General features: G+C 42.8%; 1 protein-coding gene across 26 annotated transcripts in view; it reads left to right on the forward strand.

Moving 5' to 3' along the window:
- Positions 1 to 20,383, forward strand: part of KIAA1217 (KIAA1217 ortholog) — a 454,907-nt gene that overhangs the window by 428,833 nt on the left and 5,691 nt on the right. For 21 of the 26 annotated variants that reach the window (XM_069959081.1, XM_069959065.1, XM_069959057.1 and 18 more), the window contains 9 exons: positions 3,187 to 3,353; positions 7,404 to 7,579; positions 12,327 to 12,454; positions 12,986 to 13,133; positions 13,890 to 14,364; positions 15,834 to 16,005; positions 17,278 to 17,408; positions 17,794 to 17,922; positions 18,810 to 18,929. In XM_069959081.1, the coding sequence (XP_069815182.1) occupies positions 3,187 to 3,353; positions 7,404 to 7,579; positions 12,327 to 12,454; positions 12,986 to 13,133; positions 13,890 to 14,364; positions 15,834 to 16,005; positions 17,278 to 17,408; positions 17,794 to 17,922; positions 18,810 to 18,929 (1,646 nt within the window). The remainder of the gene's footprint in view (positions 1 to 3,186; positions 3,354 to 7,403; positions 7,580 to 12,326; positions 12,455 to 12,985; positions 13,134 to 13,889; positions 14,365 to 15,833; positions 16,006 to 17,277; positions 17,409 to 17,793; positions 17,923 to 18,809; positions 18,930 to 20,383) is intronic. The other 5 variants (XM_069959082.1, XM_069959062.1, XM_069959079.1 and 2 more) reach the window with 3 other exon arrangements.

Here is a 20,383-nt window from a genome sequence, read left to right on the forward strand (position 1 = left end):
GTTGGTCTTCATCTTCCATCCTGGGTAAATCTTCATTGTCCATCCTGGGTAGGTTTTAATTTTCTACACTTGTTTGGCTGTGATCTTCTAGACTGGGTAGTTCTAAATCTTTCCGATTATGTTTTTAATGTCTGTCTTAGGTAGCTTTTTAATCTTCTAACTTGATAGGTCTTAATATTCTATCCTGTATATGTCTTCATCTTCCATTCAGGGCTGTTTTTTATCTTTTAACCTGAGTAAGTTTTTATCTTCTTGTCTAGGTATGTCTCAAAGTGTCACTGTCATTTGGGAAAACTATTGACATGTCATAGAGACATGTCAAAAGTTTTGATCGGTCCGGGTCTGACTGTTCAGACCCGTACCAGTCTGGAGAATGTGGGGGGGAGGGTGTGCAATGCAGCACATTCCACTCTCTGCTCTTAATGTATTTCTTACACAGAGCGGGGAGTGGATTGCGTTTTAGCGTGGTTCTCTCCCCGCTTGTTACAGGACCGAACACTGAGACTCAGGTGATTCAAAACTTTTGACATGTCTCTATGACATGTCAAACGTTTTCCAAAATGACAGTGAAACTTTAATCATCTAGCTTGGGTAGGTCTTTATGTTCTATCCTGGGTAGGTCTTCATGTCCTATTCTGGGTAGGCCCTCATGTTATATCCTGGGTAGGTCTTCATTTTTTATCCTGGGTAGGCCCTCATGTTCTATCCTGGGTAGGCCCTCATGTTCTATCCTGGATAGGCCTTCATGTTCTATCCTGGGTAGGCCCTCATGTTCTATCCTGGATAGGCCTTCATGTTCTATCCTGGGTAGGCCCTCATGTTCTATTCTGGGTAGATCTTCATGTTCTAGTCTTGGTAGGTCTTCATGTTCTAGTCTGGGTAGGTCTTCATGTTCTATCCTGGGTAGATCTTCATGTTCTATCCTGGGTAGGCCCTCATGTTCTAGCCTGGGTAGGTCCTCATGTTCTATCCTGGGTAGGACTTCATGTTCAAGCCTGGGTAGGTCTTGATTTTCTATCCTAGGTAAGTCTTTATCCTCTGTTCTTGGTAGATTCTCATTTTCTTTACTAGGAAAGTCTTTGTCTCTTAGACTGGGTACATCTTCATCTTCCATCCTGGTTAGGTTTTTATCTTTTAACCTGGGTGGGTTTTTATATTCCAGCCTGGCTAGCTCTTCCATCTTCGATAAGTCTTCATCTTTCATCGTGGATAGTTTCAATTTATCAGCCTGAGTAGGTTTTTATCTTATAACCTAGGTAGTTTTTTATTTTCACCTTTTAAACTTGCTAGGTATTGAGATTGGAATAGTAGAGATTCTTCCACCTAGGTCTGAACATTTTCTCGGTACACCTGAGCCCTATCTCGTAATGAGCACATGTGCGGCAAGGCAGATTATTAACCTTTTGGAAGTAAGCGATGAAGGTTTCTATCGGTTTGCAGCAACAAAGAGCTTAAAATCCATGAACGTTTTATACAGAAAATACAATATATCATATAATGTGCTGTAATACAGTAAATGTCACTGCCCCTTTAAAAGGGTCATATGGCCTCTAGCACAGCACAACTATTATAAATGTATCTGTTACATCTCCGATAAGTGTCTGTTGTGGAAACTACCCTGTAGGTAGCCGCTCCTGCTGGGTAGCTAGACTCCGCTCATAGTAGGAACCTTGACAAATGTGAATGTTTCCAGAAACATTATAGACACAAACAGTATAGAAACATTACAGTAAGGTGCTCCAAGTACAACATCCGAGGAAGCCCTGCCCTTCCTTGTAAGCTTCATCTGTAAAAACACAAACCCAGGGAGCATTTTCTCTCTTCCCGTTGGTAGCCAACTCTTCCTGTCCTGGCCTGTCTCTTGGCGCACAGGAAGTATGCAGAATATCTGTTACGCTCCCGTCTCCATAAGAATTCGCCATTTTTATACCCTTTGGAATTGGAGACGTGCTGCAGATAATCCTCCGATTAATTCATGCACAGTCACAACCTTCACTTGCTGGAAACAAAGTCTTCTTTCATGGTACTAGACGTACATTTGCATGTTCATTTCATATAATCCAAGGGCACACGTTCTGCCAGCGCCAAATTTGCATTCTGCAACCCCCATTGTCAACCAGCCAGTTCTCCGGATATTTCTCCTTAAAGAGAGGGATCTGCTGAATCGTGTAATAATATTACACTATATAAGGTTTTTTATTTGTTTTTTTTACAGGGGTTGTTCAGACTTAGAAAAACATGGCCACTTTCTTTCAGAAACAGCACTACTCTGGTCCTCAGTTTGGGTGTGGTATTGCAACTCAGCTCAATTGAAGTGAATAGCTTAATTGTAATACAGCCCACAATTTTGGAGAGGGGTGGCACTGTTTTTACAAGAAAGTAGCAGTCTCTTTATAATCCTGGCAGTCTTATTTTTTTTCTATTGTGAGTTTTAAACTGCACCCTTCATGTCTGTGTGTGGTGGCTCAGATTGCAGCTCAGTCCTATTCACTTGAATGGGGAACAGTTGCAATACCAGACACGGCCACCGTAAGGAGTTGCACTGTTTCTGGAAATAAGTCATTCACTATTTAGCAATTGTGGTCCCCTTTAAAGAGACTCTGTCAGAAGGTTTAGGCTGTCCTATCTCAGGGTAACATAATCTAGTGAAAGAGAAGCTGAACAGAATGATGTATCACTTACACTGTTCTGTGCAGCTGATGCAGAGATCTCCTCCTGAATAACATGGACAATAACTAGTCCTCTCCATTATGTGCATGAGCCTAGTGGTCCTGGATATTCATGAGCTGTAGAAAACTCCGCCCACCAGCTGCTCATTGGCAGTTATCTATCCATGCTGTCAATCAGCAGCTGGAGGGCGGGGGGAGGGGTGTGGCAAGAATCTTATTCTCCTGCATATCAGGAGAACGGCTGAACAGAATGATGTAAGTAATACACCGATCTGTTCAGCATTTCTGTCACTTGTTTACATTGCCCTCATTTAAGGCAGCATCAACTTAGTGACAGATTCCCTTTAAGGTACACAACTTTTTGGTGGCCTTATAGAATGCCCAAAATTCTCCAAAATATTATAATAAAGTACCTAAGTACATAAAGATGGTTTCCTGGGAAGCTATTTCACCTACAAAATCGGCTATTCCATCTACAGAATCACTGACTGATAATTCTTTTCCATTGCTTGTGCAGTTCACTCCGTATCCAGTGGGAAGAATTCATTGACCATTATCGAGACCACATCAGTCATTTCTCAAGTCCCGCCTGCCGGCTCGACGGATATGCAAGTCAGTCTCCATGATATGAGGCGCAACGTGGCGGAGCTCCGACTCCAGCTGCAGAAGATGAGGCAGCTACAGGTCAGTAGTCTGCATCTTATGCCCATAATTTAGAGGGGTTGTTCAGTAGATTTAGCTGTCTTCCGCTCCCTGGACAACCCCTTTAATATAGTATAGACTTGTATAGACACAGCATCTAAACTTTTCTATACAGTGAATGGGGAGCAGCACTGTATGAATGGTTCAGCACTTGCTTTCTCCACTATTCATTGACATTGCATTGCACTATAAGAAGGGTTCCGATCCCGATTCCTCACTTACATAGGTAATGGATTCCAGTGTCGGACTGGCCTAACGGGGGAACGGAGCATTCTCTGGTAGGCTCTGACATCTGTGAACTGATCACTGCTGGGTCACACAGTGGCAGTACTATGGTGCAGTCAAAGACATGGCTGGACTATGTACAGCCTGTAAGGTCACACAGTGCCCAGCCAAATGACCACTAGGGAGAGACATGGTGCTACACTTACCAATCCACACAGTTTATCCCTGGCAGGCTGCCAGCAACGTCGATCTTTTCTGCAGCCCGATGTATAGGCTGGAGGGTGGGCCCAAGGTACTCTAGTCCAACACTGATGGAGCCTCTATAGTCAGTCCATCGCTACTCTACAATTATTCATCTGTCACATGACACCCCATGTGTGCGAACAGTATCACATGAACAGGTTGACAATACTAACAATAGGTACAGCGGCCGGTACTGCCTTTCCTGCGGCAGAGGTCTGAAGAAGCGCGCGTATTCGTGTAAAACAGCTGTAACTGTTTGCTGCATGTGGCGTCCCCCCACCTGCTCTCGCATGCTACATTTTAGCTTGTGTGTAATATGAAATGAAGAATGTTGCATCGGACGGTGAGTGCCCCCTCTACTTTCTTTTCTTTTTGAACTGATATACATGAACACATTGGTTACTGCCTCCTACAACATCAACACACTCATCCGCCACTGCCAATATCATTCCCAATAACCACAAGGAATTTTCCTTCCCCATATCACAGTAAAGTACTCACAGTCATTAAGGATGATAAGAAAAGCTTCAGGACTCTCGCCCGACGCATTTCGCTCCACCTGCGACCTCAGATTACTTTCACAGATGTTCATTCCTGAGCCGGCATCTCCTCCCTGTTTCATAGGCGGCTTGCTATTACACCAGAATCCATACTATTATTCATTACACTTAATCATAGAGGGAGGTGGGCACAGCTATGGCCAGATTTAGTAATTTTAGACGTGGAATAAGCGCTAATACGATGCTGGCAGCGGCTATGGAAAGTATGGGGAGGCTCGAAGGGAAGACGTAATGTGGGGAAAAGAAGCACTTATAGAAAGTAATAGTCCAGAAATAGATTTGCGGGGAGTGATGTAAAGTTTGGAAAAGAGGAAGGGAAATCCTTCTGGAATTTGAGGCTTTTGGTAATGGTTGTTGAAGAGACACAGGAGAGTAATATACAGATGTAGCAGAGCTGGATCTGTCGTCTGAGCTGCAGAAAAAGCCTTTGTCTGACTTGGGAGACATATAGAAACATGGTCAGGTATAGCAAAGTATAGTATATAGGTGGTGATTACCGACATTGACATTTTCCTAGAGCCGCAGTTTTGTAATGTTGCCAAATGATTTCAGATATCAGATTACATCTTTACAAATAGAAGCGAAAGAGAAGCCGACGTATTGCCTTCCTTCTAGTCAGAGGCGTGGAGTCATCTGACAATCACATACCATAATGTAACTAAATACAATTTACAGCGGTTTATTCTAGTTTTGCACAATATACATGATGAAAATGCTGCATAGTAATAACCAGGCACATTGCACCACCTGCAGGTAGTACATAGGTATTACATCTCAGGAATAGGCACTGGATGAGGGAGTCTATGGGGGAGATTTATCAAACATGGTGTAAAGTAAAACGGTCTCAGTTGCCCCTAGCAACCAATCAGATTCCACCTTTCATTTTACAACGAGTCTGTGAGGAATGAAAAGTGGAATCTGATTGGTTGCTAGGGGCAACTGAGCCAGTTTCACTGTACACCATGTTTGATCAATCTCCCCCTATGTGTTTAGTGTTGATTTCTGTTAAATACAGCTAGAGGATGTCAGAGAATGCAGGGACACCCCCCAACTAGCCACACCTACTTGTCATATTATTCATATATTTTTAGGAAGAGTAACAGAGGAATGGCTCCGTGCAGAGACAAAGATGCTTAACAATGATTTCATCATGAATGGATTTACTAAAAGAGACATGTTAGGAGTGGTGACTGGTCTTCTTTAAAAAGGTTCTCCAGCAAAAATCATTTTCTTTCAAATCAACTGGTTTTAGAAAGTTATATAGATTTGTAGTTTACTTCTACTTAAAAAGCTTCCAGTACTTATCAGCTGCTGTATGTCCTGCAGGAAGTGGTGTTCTTTCCAGTCTGACACAGTGCTCTCTCCTGACACCTCTGTCCATGTCAGGATCTGTCCAAGGCAGCAACAAATCCCATAGGAAACCTCTCCTGCTCTGGACAGTTCCTGACATGGACAGAGGTGGCAGCAGAGAGCACTGTGTCAGACTGGAAAGAAAACACCACTTCAGCAGCTGATAAGTACTGGACGACTGGAGTTTTTTTTTTTAAATAGAAGTAAATGACAAATCTATATAACTTTCTGAAACTAGTTGATTTGAAATAAAAAGATTTTCGCAGGAGTACCCCCTTAACTCCTTGGGGATTCCCAGTATACGGCCTGTTATGTGGTGTATGTGCCCTGTAATAACTCCGAGTTTGGGACAGCTGCTCGGATCTCTCCACATTTAGTGGGTCGGGTTGCGGCTGCCGTGTGATTAATATAAAAGCCGCGTTTGTTTCCTCGGTGGGAATGAGGAGTTTTCGCCTGTGAAATATAACTGCATGTGATTAAGACATGAAAAAGACGCCTTCCCTTTCATACAGCCGGAGTTTCACATGAATCCCATCTTATTTAATTGCTTCTTTTCTGCCGTAGAACTGAAAGCCTAAGACTCCTTATCTGCGGGTACAAATATAATCTATGTACTGGAAATAATTAGACTTATTCTTCATAAATAATTTCATCGTCCTCTCACATCCTCCCCAAGTTTATCCCACAGTCGGGGGGTATTCAGATCTAGCAATTGTGTTTTGTTTTTTTGCTTTTGTGAAATTTTTATTTCTGTGCTTCTCTCTGAGCTTTCTCTTAAAGGAAAACTCCAGTGGGGAAAAAAAATCTTTTAAATCAACTGGTGTCAGAAAGTTGTGTAGCTTTATAATTTATTTTTATTCAAAAGTCTCCAGTCTTCCAGTACTTATCAGCTGCTGTATGTCCTTTAAAAAAAGACTCTGTAAGCTCCATATCATGCTGCAGATAGGATGTCTCTCTCCAAGATCAAGTGCCATAGAGCTGGTTCTGAGCTGCAGCATGCACAACCCCCGACAAGCCCGGTATATTACTCATGCAGGGAGAAGTAGGGTAGGAGGCGGTGTGCATTCTGCTGCTCAGCACAAGCTTAGAAGGAAACCATATTTTTTAACTTTACTTTAGCTATCAGCTAAAAGACAGGTACCATCCCACCTGCTCTCTGCCCCTGTCTACAGCTCTGAGCATCACATAGGTTCCATTTTTAAGTAAGTGAATAGTTCTTTCCACCTGTAGGGGGCCACAGTGAGCGCCATACTAGTGGGAGCATTTTTTATATTTGCTACGGGGCTCCTCTTTTTTATGTCACCATCATAAAACACTTACATATCATAAAGGTAAATCTGGATAATCGCTCTCCCCTCCATTCTGCCCTGACCCCCCTGTAATCCCATCACTTCTGCCCTTTTGCCCGACTTCATAGGTTCCTGAATGCACAGAATCAAAGAACGCCATCCGTCTCCTCCTTTCCTGCGGGGAGGCCGTCGCCTCCAGACATCTATAGGGTTTATGATGCAGACACAGAACAATCTCCAGTCTTCTTATTCAATCACGGCCTCCTTGTCGTCCTGGTCTCCGTCTCCGCCATGAATTGTCTTATTAGGAATCTCAGGAGGCGAAAAGAGAGAAGCACTAAAACCTGATTTCTTTTGTGTGACAGCTGCAGAACCAGGAGATGGTGAGAGCCATGATGAAGAAGGCCGAGCAGGAGATCAGCAGTAGGATGACAGAAATGGTCAAGAACCTGGAGGACCCGGTGCAGAGACAGCGCGTCATGGTGGAGCAAGAGCGGCAGAAATACCTCCAGGACGAGGAGCAGATCATCCTGAAGTTAAGGTAGGAAATTAAATTATAACTAAACCGAAGTCTGAAATTTTTTGCTTTAAAGGGGTATTCCAATTTTATACTCTATGAGGGAGATTTATCAAACATGGTGTAAAGTGAAACTGGCCCAGTTGCCCCTAGCAACCAATCAGATTCCACCTTTCATTTTTTAAAGAGTCTGTGAGGAATGAAAGGTGGAATCTGATTGGTTGCTAGGGGCAACTGGGCCAGTTTCACTTTACACCATGTTTGATAAATCTCCCCCTAAGTGTCAGATCGCCCGGTTGCCCCCGATCCAAGTGATCTGGAGGACCTGCTTCTGAGTTGCACCTTGGAATGGAGCAGCAAGTTGTACCCATAGACAATGAATGGCAAAGACTCACACATGTGTCGCCTCCATTGTTGGTTCCCATAAGACTGCAGGACTCATTATATTGACCGGACTCCCAGTGATCTGACATTGGACAGAGATGGACAGAAGGTTTTTTTTTTTTTCCAATCAAATTTTTATTGGAAAAGATGTAACATAAAACAACTAAGAGCATGCCATAAACATAGAGGTCACGCAGGACCTTGCAGATACAGATAGCCTAATAAGACAGAAGGGTTTTACATTGCAATGCCTACATACGTGGCAGCTCTGTTACTATTGCAAAACTACGTCTCCCTCCATATCCTTACAGGTTGAAAGGCTGGGATCAGAGTTATCTCCAATTCCAGCCATCAATGGACTGGCTATCACCGTGTATAAGAAGAGTTCAGCTACTGCCATCATGGTGGAATTAAGGAGTTAAACACAATATTATTTGCATTGAGTCTCCTTGTTCTTGTGGGCTTCCTTTTGGAGCTCCAGTTTTCTCTGAGAGAATAAGCGGGTAGTGCGTCTCCTTGAAGAGACTGCCAAACGGGAGTATGAGGTCTTATGGGACCCTAAAACATGAACTTGGTATGATAGATAGATAGATAGATAGATAGATAGATAGATAGATAGATAGATAGATAGGAGATAGATAGATACATAGAAGATAGATAGGACATCGATAGGAGATAGATAGATAGATAGATAGATAGATAGATAGATAGATAGATAGATAGATAGATAGATAGATAGATAGGAGATAGATAGGAGATAGATAGATGATAGATAGATAGAAGATAGATAGGAGATAGATAGATAGATAGATAGATAGATAGGAGATAGATAGATAGATAGATAGATAGATAGATAGATAGATAGGAGATAGATAGATAGATAGATAGATAGATAGATAGATAGATAGATAGATAGGAGATAGATAGGAGATAGATAGGAGATAGATAGCAGTATAGTATGTGTACATAGATGTTGGGCTCTACAGACATGGCTTATGTCCTTTTCAAGTACAACAGTTTAGTAAATGAATTAGTGCGGGGGGACGGCGGTGGATTTAGCGGCAGACGCGGGATGTGTGATTGATTCTCGGCGGCCCGGACCCAGCTGTTGCGTGCAGTAACATTGTGCTGGAGAGCGCTCCCAGGCAGAACAGCAGAACAGCTGCTGATGTCTCGGAGAGGAATAGGTGCTGAAACTGCTGTCACTGGAAATTGAATAGCTGAGAATAAAATAGAATTAAAAAAAAAAACCCTAATCCAGAACATTTCTATAAAAATGTCAGCGCGGCGCAGAGTCGGCGGTGATTATGGATGGAGACCAAGGGCAGTGAAATCCAGCAGTAAATATGGACTGATTATGTGTCCTCAGTGACAAATGACCTTCTGTAGGAGAGGGGTGCGGAATAGACAAATACAGGAGGAGAGGAGAATCAGGGAAACGGACAGCGGCTGACAGCGGGCGGAATACAAATCGCATTTATTGCAGGAGGGGAAAATAGCGCCCCCTCCTGCACAATCTACAGGTGTGTCTATACTCAATACACTGCTCTCTGCTGCTTACAGGTTAGCCTGGTATCTATCTATCTATCTTTCTATCTATCTCCTCTCTATCTTTCTATCTATCTCCTCTCTATCTATCTATCTTTCTATCTATCTTCTCTCTATCTTTCTATCTATCTCCTCTCTATCTATCTATCTATCTCCTATCTATCTATCTATCTATCTATCTCCTATCTATCTATCTATCTATCTATCTATCTAGAAAATCAGAGGCAGGTAGACGCCACTCCAATAAAGTAAATAGGTGCAAGTTTATTCACCCGTATACGTACAGCAATGTTTCAACTCAAACCTGAGTCTTTTTCAGGTTTTGAAAAAGACTCAGGTTTGAGTCGAAACGTCGCTGTACGTATACGGGTGAATAAACTTGCACCTATTTACTTTATTGGAGTGGCGTCTACCTGCCTCTGATTTTCTATCCTGTGGAGCCGGGGGTCGACTACCAAGGACGTGCACCGACCGTCTGGAAGCCAATTGACTTTAAGTCAGCACAGTGCCTTTCAACCATTGTTTTTTTCCTATCTATCTATCTATCTCCTATCTATCTATATCTCCTATCTATCTATCTATCTATCTATCTATCTATCTATCTATCTATCTATCTATCTATCTATCTATCTATCTCTATCTATCTATCTCCTATCTATCTATCTATCTATCTATCTATCTATCTATCTACCTATCTCCTATCTATCTCCTATCTATCTATCTATCTATCTATCTATCTATCTATCTTAAAGGGGTTATCCAGGCTTAGAAAAACACGGCCACTTTCTTCTAGAACCTGTACCCCTGCTGCCCTGTGGATGTGGGGTTTTGCAGCTCAGTTCCAGTGAAGTGAATGGAGGTAAACTGCAATACCACACCCAGCCAGAGTACAGTGGTGGCGCTCTACATAGTTGTGCTGTCCCTTTCTCCTACAGGTGATGGGACAGTCAAGTGTAAGCTCCTTCATATAACATCCCTCACTTCTACACCAGAGACTCCCCAGACATTGTAGAACTACTACTCCCAGTCGCCTGCCCCCATACATCCTTCACAGCATGAGAGCCGTCTTCTGGGCCTTTCCTGCATCTATAATCACAGGACATTGCGGGTGACTGTTTCATTAGAGAAGCCAATTCCTGTCTGTATAGGCAGATGGGTGCGCTCCGCTCTCTGGCCTGTGCTGATAGTTCCCCTCACTAACCTTACACTCCATTAGTATTAGTACAGACCGCATCCTAGGGAAAAATCTATAAACATATTCATAGACCTCGCCAAAAGCTGCCGAGCAAGGAAAACAGAGGCGCTCGATCTGACTGACTCCGGAAGCTTCCATCCCAGAAAGCCGAGAACATGTACAGCTATTTATTCATCATCTCCGATGGGGACCATGGGAAATACTAAGGTTTATCTAGAACACCTCGGAATATTGTTAGGGCTGTAATGGTTTGTGGGCTGTAATGTGGACACTGAAGGAAAGAAGAGGTGCAGGCAGAATAGGCAGCAGTCTAGACCACCATGAGAGGGGGGCAGCTTATGTAAAAAAGAATCACCGCCCTTTGATTTCTTACTACAGCTGATGAAGAGCAGCTCCGGAGCACAAACTGCTGCTCTTGCAGAGTACGAGATAGTCATGGCCACATAAAAAGGTTTATAATTGGGTGTCATATCTCTTCCAGTCTGCACATTGGGAATCATGAATTAATTTGTATTGGAAAAACAAAATCTTGGATCGGGACCGAAGAGTTAATATATTACATAGCTTTTGATATGTTGCTGCCCATGGTGAGACGAACAATTCCTTCCATACTTGTTGTTATCTTTTCAGTCTTCTTCCCCCTGTTCTGAGCTGCTGCTTTCTGCTGAAAATCTGTGTGTGAGCTTTTCTCTCTGTCTCCCCCTCCTCCCCCCTCCCTACTAAAATGGCTGATGTAAACAAGTCCCTGGCAAGCTGTATCTGTAACATTGTAGCTTCTTTGTATTGCTGGGAGGGTTATTCTGAGGTCAAGTTGCTAATGAACTCACTGTTATTAGCCCTCCCAGCATTACAAAGATGCTACAAAGTTGCAGGTACAGCCAGTCAGGGACTTGATTGCATCAGTTGTCTCGGAAAAGAGGGAGGAGGAGGGGGAGATAGAGAGAAAAGCTCACACACAGATTTTTGTGTCTTCAGCAGAAAGCAGCAGCTCAGAACTGGGGGAAGGAGACTGAATAGATAATAACAAGTATGGAAGGAATTATTAGTCTCACCATGGGCAGCAACATATCAAAATCTATGTTTGAGTGGAATACCCCTTTAAAAGGGAACCCGTCATGTTGAACCTGGAAGCATTATATTATAGAGCAAGACAAGCTGCAAAGATTAGTATACATATTTCTGGGGTCAAACCTGTTCTTATTTTGGACTTTGGAGTCCAGTGGGCCGTCCTAACCAATGATTGAGCTTTATCTGTACAGAGGGAGCTGTCAGTCACCAATGAGGACCACCCACTGGACTCCTAAGAGCCCTACAATACACGTTCTAGAAAATCTTTTACATAAAACTTTATATCAATCTGTTAATATATAGAGGGGGGGCAGGGAAGCCATATATTTTTTTTTTTTTTATAACCTGTTAGAGATTTTGGGGGAGAAATTTGCTCAGTTGCCCCTAGCAACCAATCAGATTCCACCTTTCATTTTCCAAAGAGTCTGTGAGGAATGAAAGGTGGAATCTGATTGGTTGCTAGGGGCAACTGAGCCAGTTTCACTTTATACCGTGTTTGATAAATCTCCCCCTTTGTGTTAGGCCGGAATCACTATGTGAATTGTTTCTTATGACTTTTTGTCGTTTACGTTGCAGCGACTTAGAAAGTTTTGTAGACGACATGAAGAAAGAATCGAGCTCCACCCGAATAGTTACCCTCAAGGACGTGGAGGATCGGGCGTTTGTACTGCGGCAGATTGGAGAAGCGGTGTCTAATCTAAAAGGTAAGAAGCGAAAAACTTGTCTTGGACATTGGAAAAAGTGGTGAAACAGCACCACCTAGTGGCCTTATCATATAATACATCCTCATCAACTAGACGGTAAAGATGCCCTGAAGGCAATATCTGGGTTTATAGGGCATTTTGGCTGCCCAGCTGCTGCAAAACTACAACTCTCATCATAATCAGGTGGCGAGACAAGGTGGTAGTACGCCTGTAGTACAGACTCAGCCCATGATGTGTTATATAGGAAGCACTTTACACCATTCATTTTCCAAAGGAATTTGCTATCAGTACGTTATATAAAGAAACACACAAAGGTCTATGGTGATGGCTGTATTTTTGTTTGCAATGCATTTCTATGGGACAATAACAGCTGCTGTTATGGGCGGGGGGGGGGGGGGAAGCAATTTCTAACATTATATATTACATTTTGGTTATTTTTGTTTCCATATTCATGATACCAATGTTTGGTTGACTCTTTAAAACTGTGTATTCTATATGGTCACTTTTCTAACATGGTCTTTGTACTTCTAGGAGAATTTCCGTACTTGCAGAATAAAATGAGGGCTGTGTTACGGGTGGAGGTGGAAGCCGTGAGGTTTCTGAAGGAAGAGCCTCATAAACTGGACAGCTTACTGAAGAGGATCCGAAACATGACCGACGCCCTGTCTGCCTTAAGAAGGTAACGTCTATACCCCTGTGTCTGTATGATCACACCTTTATAAAATCCCAAGACCCAAGGAGTCTGTCTTTTAAACTTATAATAATCGAGCAATGGTAATGTGATAATAATAATAAGGGTCTTGTAGTATCAAGCCCCTTCAAGTCAGGGACTCCTTTAAGGAACATGACTGGGGATTTAATAAACCAAGATAGAAACTCCCCAGGAGAGGAAGTGATGCGTGTGTAGACACTTGTTGGCTTCTCATCAACTTGTTCTAAGTTCCATTAAAGGGGTACTCTCCTCAAATCAACTGGTTTCAGAAGTTATATAGATTTGTACATTTATTTCTATTTAAAAATGTCATGTCTTTCAGTACTTATCAGCTGCTGTTTGTCCTGCAGGAAGTGGTGTTTTCTTTCCAGCCTTACACAGTGCTCTGCTGCCACCTCTGTCCATGTCAGGAACTGTCCAGAGCAGGAGAGGTTTTCTATGGGGATTTACTACTGCTCTGGACAGTTCCTGACATGGACAGAGGTGTCAGCAGAGAGCACTGTGTCAGACTGGAAAGAATACACCACTTCCTGCAGGGCATACAGCAGCTGATAAGTACTGGATGATTGGTGATTTTTAAATATAAGTATATTACCAATCTCTGTAACATTCTGACACCTTTTGATTTAAAAAGGGGTACCCCTTTAACTTAACCTTAGAAAGTTTTTTGAACAAAACACACTGTGACCCGCTGGTGACGCTCCCTTTGCTTTGTTATTATAGACATGTTTCTGATGGATCCTCCAAGACTGTTGACTACAATCAGAATACCCAATACACCATCACAGAGAAAGTTACTGAAACAGATATTATCCAGAATAAAGAAGAGAAGAGCCAAGTCTACCTTCAGTCGATACAGACAGAACCAGGAAACACAACAGAGACCCCGACGACCTCGGTAAAGTCAGAGGTGGTCCCGCTGTCCGCTGGAGTTAAAGTCCATCATGTACAGAGCTCCCCCGTCCTCATGCAGCAGTCCCAGCACTCCTCGGCTCTGGTGAACCATACCTTCACCTCCAGTAACCAGAGCAGTCATGTAGCAGATTCATCAGCAAATCACCAGTCATTAATCACGTCAGCAACACCGGAGCAAACTGCAACCGCACAACATACACAACTTAATGGATCCTCAGCGCAAAGCCTGTTTATTGAAGAAATTCAACACGTAGGCTACAGGAATCGAGCAGTATCTATAGAGGTACATTAAAGAGACTCTGTCAGTAGGTTTATACTGTCCTATCTAAGGGTAGCATAAACTAGTGACAGAGAAGCTGAACAGAATGATGTATCACTTACATTGTTCTTTGCTGCTGAATTGGAGATATTTTCCTGAATAACATGGACAATAAGTAGTCCTCTCCATTATGTGCGTATGCTTAGTATTCCTGGATATTCATGAGCACCAGCTCACTCTGCCCACCATCTACTGATTGCCAGTTGTCTTCCTATGCTGGATATAAGCAAACAGCTGTCAATCAGCAGCTGGAGGGTGCAGTGAGTGGTGTGGCATAAAGCCTTTTCTCCTGCATATTAGGAGAACCACTGAACAGAATGATGTAAGTAACACTTTGTTCTGTTCAGATTTTCTGTCACTAGTTTATGCTGCCCTCAGCCTAAGCCTACTGACAGATTCTCTTTAACCACTCCAGGAACTTGAATCGTTAAGTGTCTTTATAATAGTTGAGACTTAGTTATAGAGCGTTAACATGTCAACGCCTTGACTTCACTTTTCCATTAACACTTTGGATGGCGCATAAGGGTTGATTCAGTGTTCCACTCCTTTATGAAGCCCTAGAACATGACTGGAGATTTAAAGGGGTTATTCAGTGTTCTTCCAGTGACACCACCACTCGTCTCCAGTTTGAGTACAGGTTTTGCAACTCAATTCCATTAAAGTGAATGGAGCATAATTGCAAATTGCACCTGAACTGGAGACAAGAGTTGTGCAGTTTCTGAAAGAAAGTGGCCGTGTTTTCTAATGCTGGATAATCCCTTTAATACACCAAACTATAAACTCCCCAGAATGGTAGCTTCATCTTCTAGAGAGTTGTCTGGCTTCTCTTACTAAATCCCCAGTCATGTTCTAAGGCAGTGCTTCTCAATTCCAGTCCTCAGGCCTCACCAACAGCTCATGTTTTGAGGATTTCCTTAGTATTTCACAGGTGATATAATTATACTCAGTGCATCAGGTATTCTCACAGGTCTCCTTTGTATGGGATATACTCAAAACATGACCTGTTGGTGAGGCCTGAGGACTGGAATTGAGAAGCACTGTTCTAAGGCATTAGTGTCAAACTCAGGCCCTCCAGCTGTTACAAAACTAAAATTTTCATCATGCCTGGACAGCTAAAGCTTTGGCTGTCCAGCTTTGTAACAGCTGGAGGGTCAGAGTTTGACACCTATGTTCTAAGGCTTCTTAAGGGAGTCGAACATTCAACCAAACTCAAAAGTTCTGCACATGCAAAGCGTTCGGGTTTGGATGAACCCGAGGGTGCTTGAGGTTTGCTCATTTCTACTTATCACCCATCCAAAGTGGTCTTGAGAAAGTGAAGTCAAGATGTTAAGACTCTATAACTAAGAATACATGGCAAATTTAAAGCAGATTTAAGTAGTTCATACATTTTTAGTTATTGCACATTGATGACGTGCCGCTAATTCTATTTCTAGGAAGCCGAGAGGAAATTTGAAGAAAAAAGACAGAATCTGGACCACTACGATGGGAAAGAATTTGAGAAGATGCTGGAGGAAGCACAAGCCAATATAATGAAGTCCATCCCCAGTCTAGAAATGCCAGTGCAGACTTCCAAAACAGAGAATGTAGAAAAGATAGAGGTCAATGGTATGAGCCCGGATATAAAACTGTGCCCTTTTCTTACAAACGGTTATTGTGAGACCCCTTCCCATTGTGAACATATTAAAGCGAACCTTTCTCCACCAAAAGAGAACCTTAACCAGATGGCCACACAATGAGATGCTTCTCTTAAAGGGATTCTGTCCCACTAAAAATACAGTCCAGTGTGTAGTCATCATGTTAAAGAGCAGGGGTAGAGAACCTTGGCTTTCCAGCTGTTGTGAAACTACAACTCCCATCATGCACGGACAGCTAAAGCTTTGGCTGTCCATGCATGATGGGAGTTGTAGTTTTGCAACAGTGGAGAGCCGAGGTTCCCTACCCCTGATATAGAGCATATTGGTATATAATAAGGATGGAAAAGTTCCTATATAACTTTTATTAGTTTATTTTTTTAACCTCTTCCCATTCTAGGAGTCCAGTGGGTGGTACTAATGACTGACCGTTGTTAAACAAGCTGTTACTGACTAATTAGCACCGCCCACTGGTGGTCCGAACCTGCCGAGGTACGGGTTCGCACGAACCCGGACTCTCAGCAATGATTCTAGCTCTCTTAAACCTCCGTGGAGAGGGTGGATAAAGCGGGAAGACCGCCTGGAAAACTGGGATACAGCCTATGGCTGTGGCTGTATCCCGGTTTTCCAGGCGGTCCTCCCGCTGTATCCACCCTCTGCACGGAGGTTTAAGACAGCGGGAACCATTGCTGAGAGTCCGGGCTCGGCAGGTTCGGACCATCCCTAATAGGAACCTCTCCCAACAAAACTCTATATCAATTTGCTTACACCACCCACCCTCACCCCCCGCTCTATATTATGCTGCCTGCAGATTGGCTGCATGTTCAATATAACTTAATATCCCTTTAAGGGTATATAAAGAACGTCATTAATGCCTATTTGGTAATTTTTGGAAGGGAAAGGTGTAAGGATACTACTTTATCTGTGGGGCTTTGAAACTCTTAGGGTATGTTCACACTGAGCAAATACAGCGAAATTCCGCGGAAATGACATGTCATTTCTTTAAGTGGAGAGCTGTGGGTGCGGAGGAGCGCATGCTCTCCCATAGACGGGCTATGGCACACTGAGACAGGCGGAACTTTCTGCCACGGAATTGCTCCTGTTTTACTCAGTGTGAACATGCCCTTAAAGGAAATTCAATATAACTTTGAAACGTTTTTATACATGTAAAGACGAGACTGTGGACATCTGACCAATATGGCACAGTGGTGTAGTTGTTGCTTACAACTTTTTGTGTGTGTTCTAGAAGTAGGTCAAGAAGCTGAGCTAGAAAATGAAAAGTTACCCAAGTCTCCGCCTCCACCTCCTCCTCGGCGTATGTACCCTCTTGGAAGTAGTTTGAGCAGTTCATGGACTTCAGAGTGGAAGGATAGCAAGGTGAATACAATGTCACACTGTCTTCAATGTATGAATTTCACTCATGTCTCCTTGAAAAAAGTGACAAAAGTTGTGAGTGAGGAGTCTTATAGGCCATGCAAAACCTCCACAAGAAGAAAAGAGCCTGGTTAACATTCCCCGGTCGTGTTTCAAGGCTCTTAAAGGGGATGGACATTGTCTTAGCCATGACCACTACGAAAGCGAACTCCCTTCCTTCTGAAGGAGGGCTACATTGAATTAAAGTAACAATGCATTGAAGACTAGAAAATATTCTTCAGGAGCTTAAAAATCTCATCATGTAATGTAGTCAGGTAGTCAGAGCAGAGAGATTGGGTTACACTGGGATTCTAGCAACATCTTAGTATGTTCTTCTAAATCAACACAGGACGTAGAAGATGTCCCTCCTCCGCCACCACCAAAAACAACCAGGCCAGAAGTAGAGAGTCCCATCAAGACTTCTCAAGTGAAGGATGAAGAGGAAGAGGAAGGAGAGAGGATCATGGCAGAACTTCAGGTAACTCTCGAATTTGGTTTTCCGTATAGACAATGACTTTTTGCTTTTCGAAGACTGTGCTATAGGTCAGTGTTCCTCAAGCTGTGGTTGTCCGGGCATGATGGAAACTGTAGGAAGGGCCACAGGGTGAGAAACACTGCCATAAAGAAAGCTGGGAATGGTCACGGTACCTGTAACACTGGTCATGTGACCCCGTTTCCTCAGAAACAAACAATAAACCATCTTAAAAGTCTTTGTCTAATGGTAATTTTTCTTTTTTTGAACTAAGCAGAAATGTTCTTCACGTCATCAGATCCACATTACAATATTTGCAAACCGCATCTATAATATAATGTGTATATAATCTAATCTGCATGTCTGCCATTGTCCTTCGTTCCATGAAGAAATAATAAAGTTGTACAATACACTCACTATAATGGAGATAAGGGGGAACAACCCAAAATATAATGGGGACTAAAAACAAATCCCTAGACTCTTACAGAGTTTGCCGAGGTCCGATACACAAACTCTATTTATACGGCTACTAATTTGAAAAAAGTCATTTGTAAAAATATTTCCCACAAATAGTAAACTAAGCACACATATACATTTAACTTAGATATCTACCCCATACACCTCCCCTTCCTATTCTCAAAAGAAGTTATTATGCGCAGCCAATCAGCTGCCACGCCCAGGTACCCTCCTCTTCCTGTTACAGAGCTCCGCCCCCCATTACATATAGGATCTGGTACAGGAAACAGATGGCATCTCCTCTGTTCACTGTGGTTGGTCTTATAATTCAGTGTACGGTTCCCCAATTGTTTGGACCATAACCGTATGTATCTATTGATTTCCCTGGATGCCGTATAAGATAATCTCCATTTTATGTAACATTCTACATCCTATAGGCTTTCCAGAAGTATTCTATAGTGGAAATTAATTCAAAGGTGCAATATGAGCCCTCTAAAGCAGAGGTCCACGAGAGAGATTTCAGACCTTCGGGTTTAGCTCTGCCCAAGGAAAAGAAGGTAAACTCCATATGTAAGGCCTATCTGTAACCTTCTGGCCTATAATAACTAACTCCACATTACTGTATAACACTAGCTTCTAGATAGACCCTATGGGGGAGATTTATCAAACATGGTGTAAAGTGAAACTGGCTCAGTTGCCCCTAGCAACCAATCAGATTCCACCTTTCATTTTCCAAAGAGTCTGTTAGGAATGAAAGGTGGGATCTGATTGGTTGCTAGGGGCAACTGAGCCAATTCTACTTTACACCATGTTTGATAAATCTCCCCATATGTATCTAACTTGCATATCTAACTTCTAATCCAGCCCCCCTTATGTCCAGTGGTTGTTTTGTACCATACTCTCCAGCTTGCATGCTTGTCTATTGTTCTAGAAAAAGTCTTATTGTCGACTCTGAATTTGCCTTTCTAACTTGTATTACTCTAAATCCTGCTAACCTCTAATCTCTCAGTATCCCCTGCTTGTTCAGCATCTGCACACCTCGGCTTATTTGCATTCTGGGGAGCGCAGTTCCAGTCCTCAATGTGTCACTAGGCGCTGTACAATGAATCTCCCAAAATGCAATGCTGGGTGTATTGCGCTGTAGGCATCCAGCTGCTTAGAGGGAATGGGTCCTGGATGTCACTATAAGTGTGAATATTCCTCACTGCACTAATATGGTGCTCAGCTGGTGTTCCCTGTACACCTTGTGAGTAAATGCAATATGAATTCCTAAATTATTACCAAAAGGAGTTGTTTTTTTTTAACCTTAGCGCTATGTTATACCTCAATTTTGCAGCTCTAATGTCTGATTTATTAATTCCTTTTAGGTATAATGTAAGTGGGCATATACTGATCAGCTATAACATTGTGACCACTGACAATGACACCATCGGGGATGGGATATATTAGGCAGAAAGTGAACGGTCAGTATTGGAAATTTGACAAGTGTCAAATTGTGACACCAGGGTCATGGCATCTCCATAATGGTAGATATTGTGGGGTGCTTCTGGTTGTGGTTAGTATCTGCCAAACGTGGTCCAAGGTTCGACAGCTGGGATGGAAGCACATGGGTTACTGGGGTGAGGAGAGAGAAGGCTGGCTTGACTGGTCTGATCCCCAAGAAGAGGTGCCGTGCTGTAGAGCAAATTGCTAAAAAAATTCCTAAAGAAACGATCAGCCGATGATGCTGTCTCTATTACACAGAGCTATAATTGGCCAGATCGACCTGATTAGGACGATTATTGCTCGGTGCAATGGAGTCCTTACTCTGGTCTATGATAGAAAGGTGTCAGAACAGTCTAAGTGCTGATCCCTGTCCACTTGTGGAAGAGAGTATCAGAGCTGAACCAAGAAATAATGGAAGATGATGACCTGGTCTGGTGAGTCCTTTTCCCATCACATGGATGGCACGGGGCATGCGTATTGCTTCACATTGCAAGGATATACTTTGGGAAGAAGACAAGCCAGTGGA

Source organism: Dendropsophus ebraccatus, chromosome 2, assembly GCF_027789765.1.
Source record: "Dendropsophus ebraccatus isolate aDenEbr1 chromosome 2, aDenEbr1.pat, whole genome shotgun sequence".
NCBI classification, from domain to species: domain Eukaryota; kingdom Metazoa; phylum Chordata; class Amphibia; order Anura; family Hylidae; genus Dendropsophus; species Dendropsophus ebraccatus.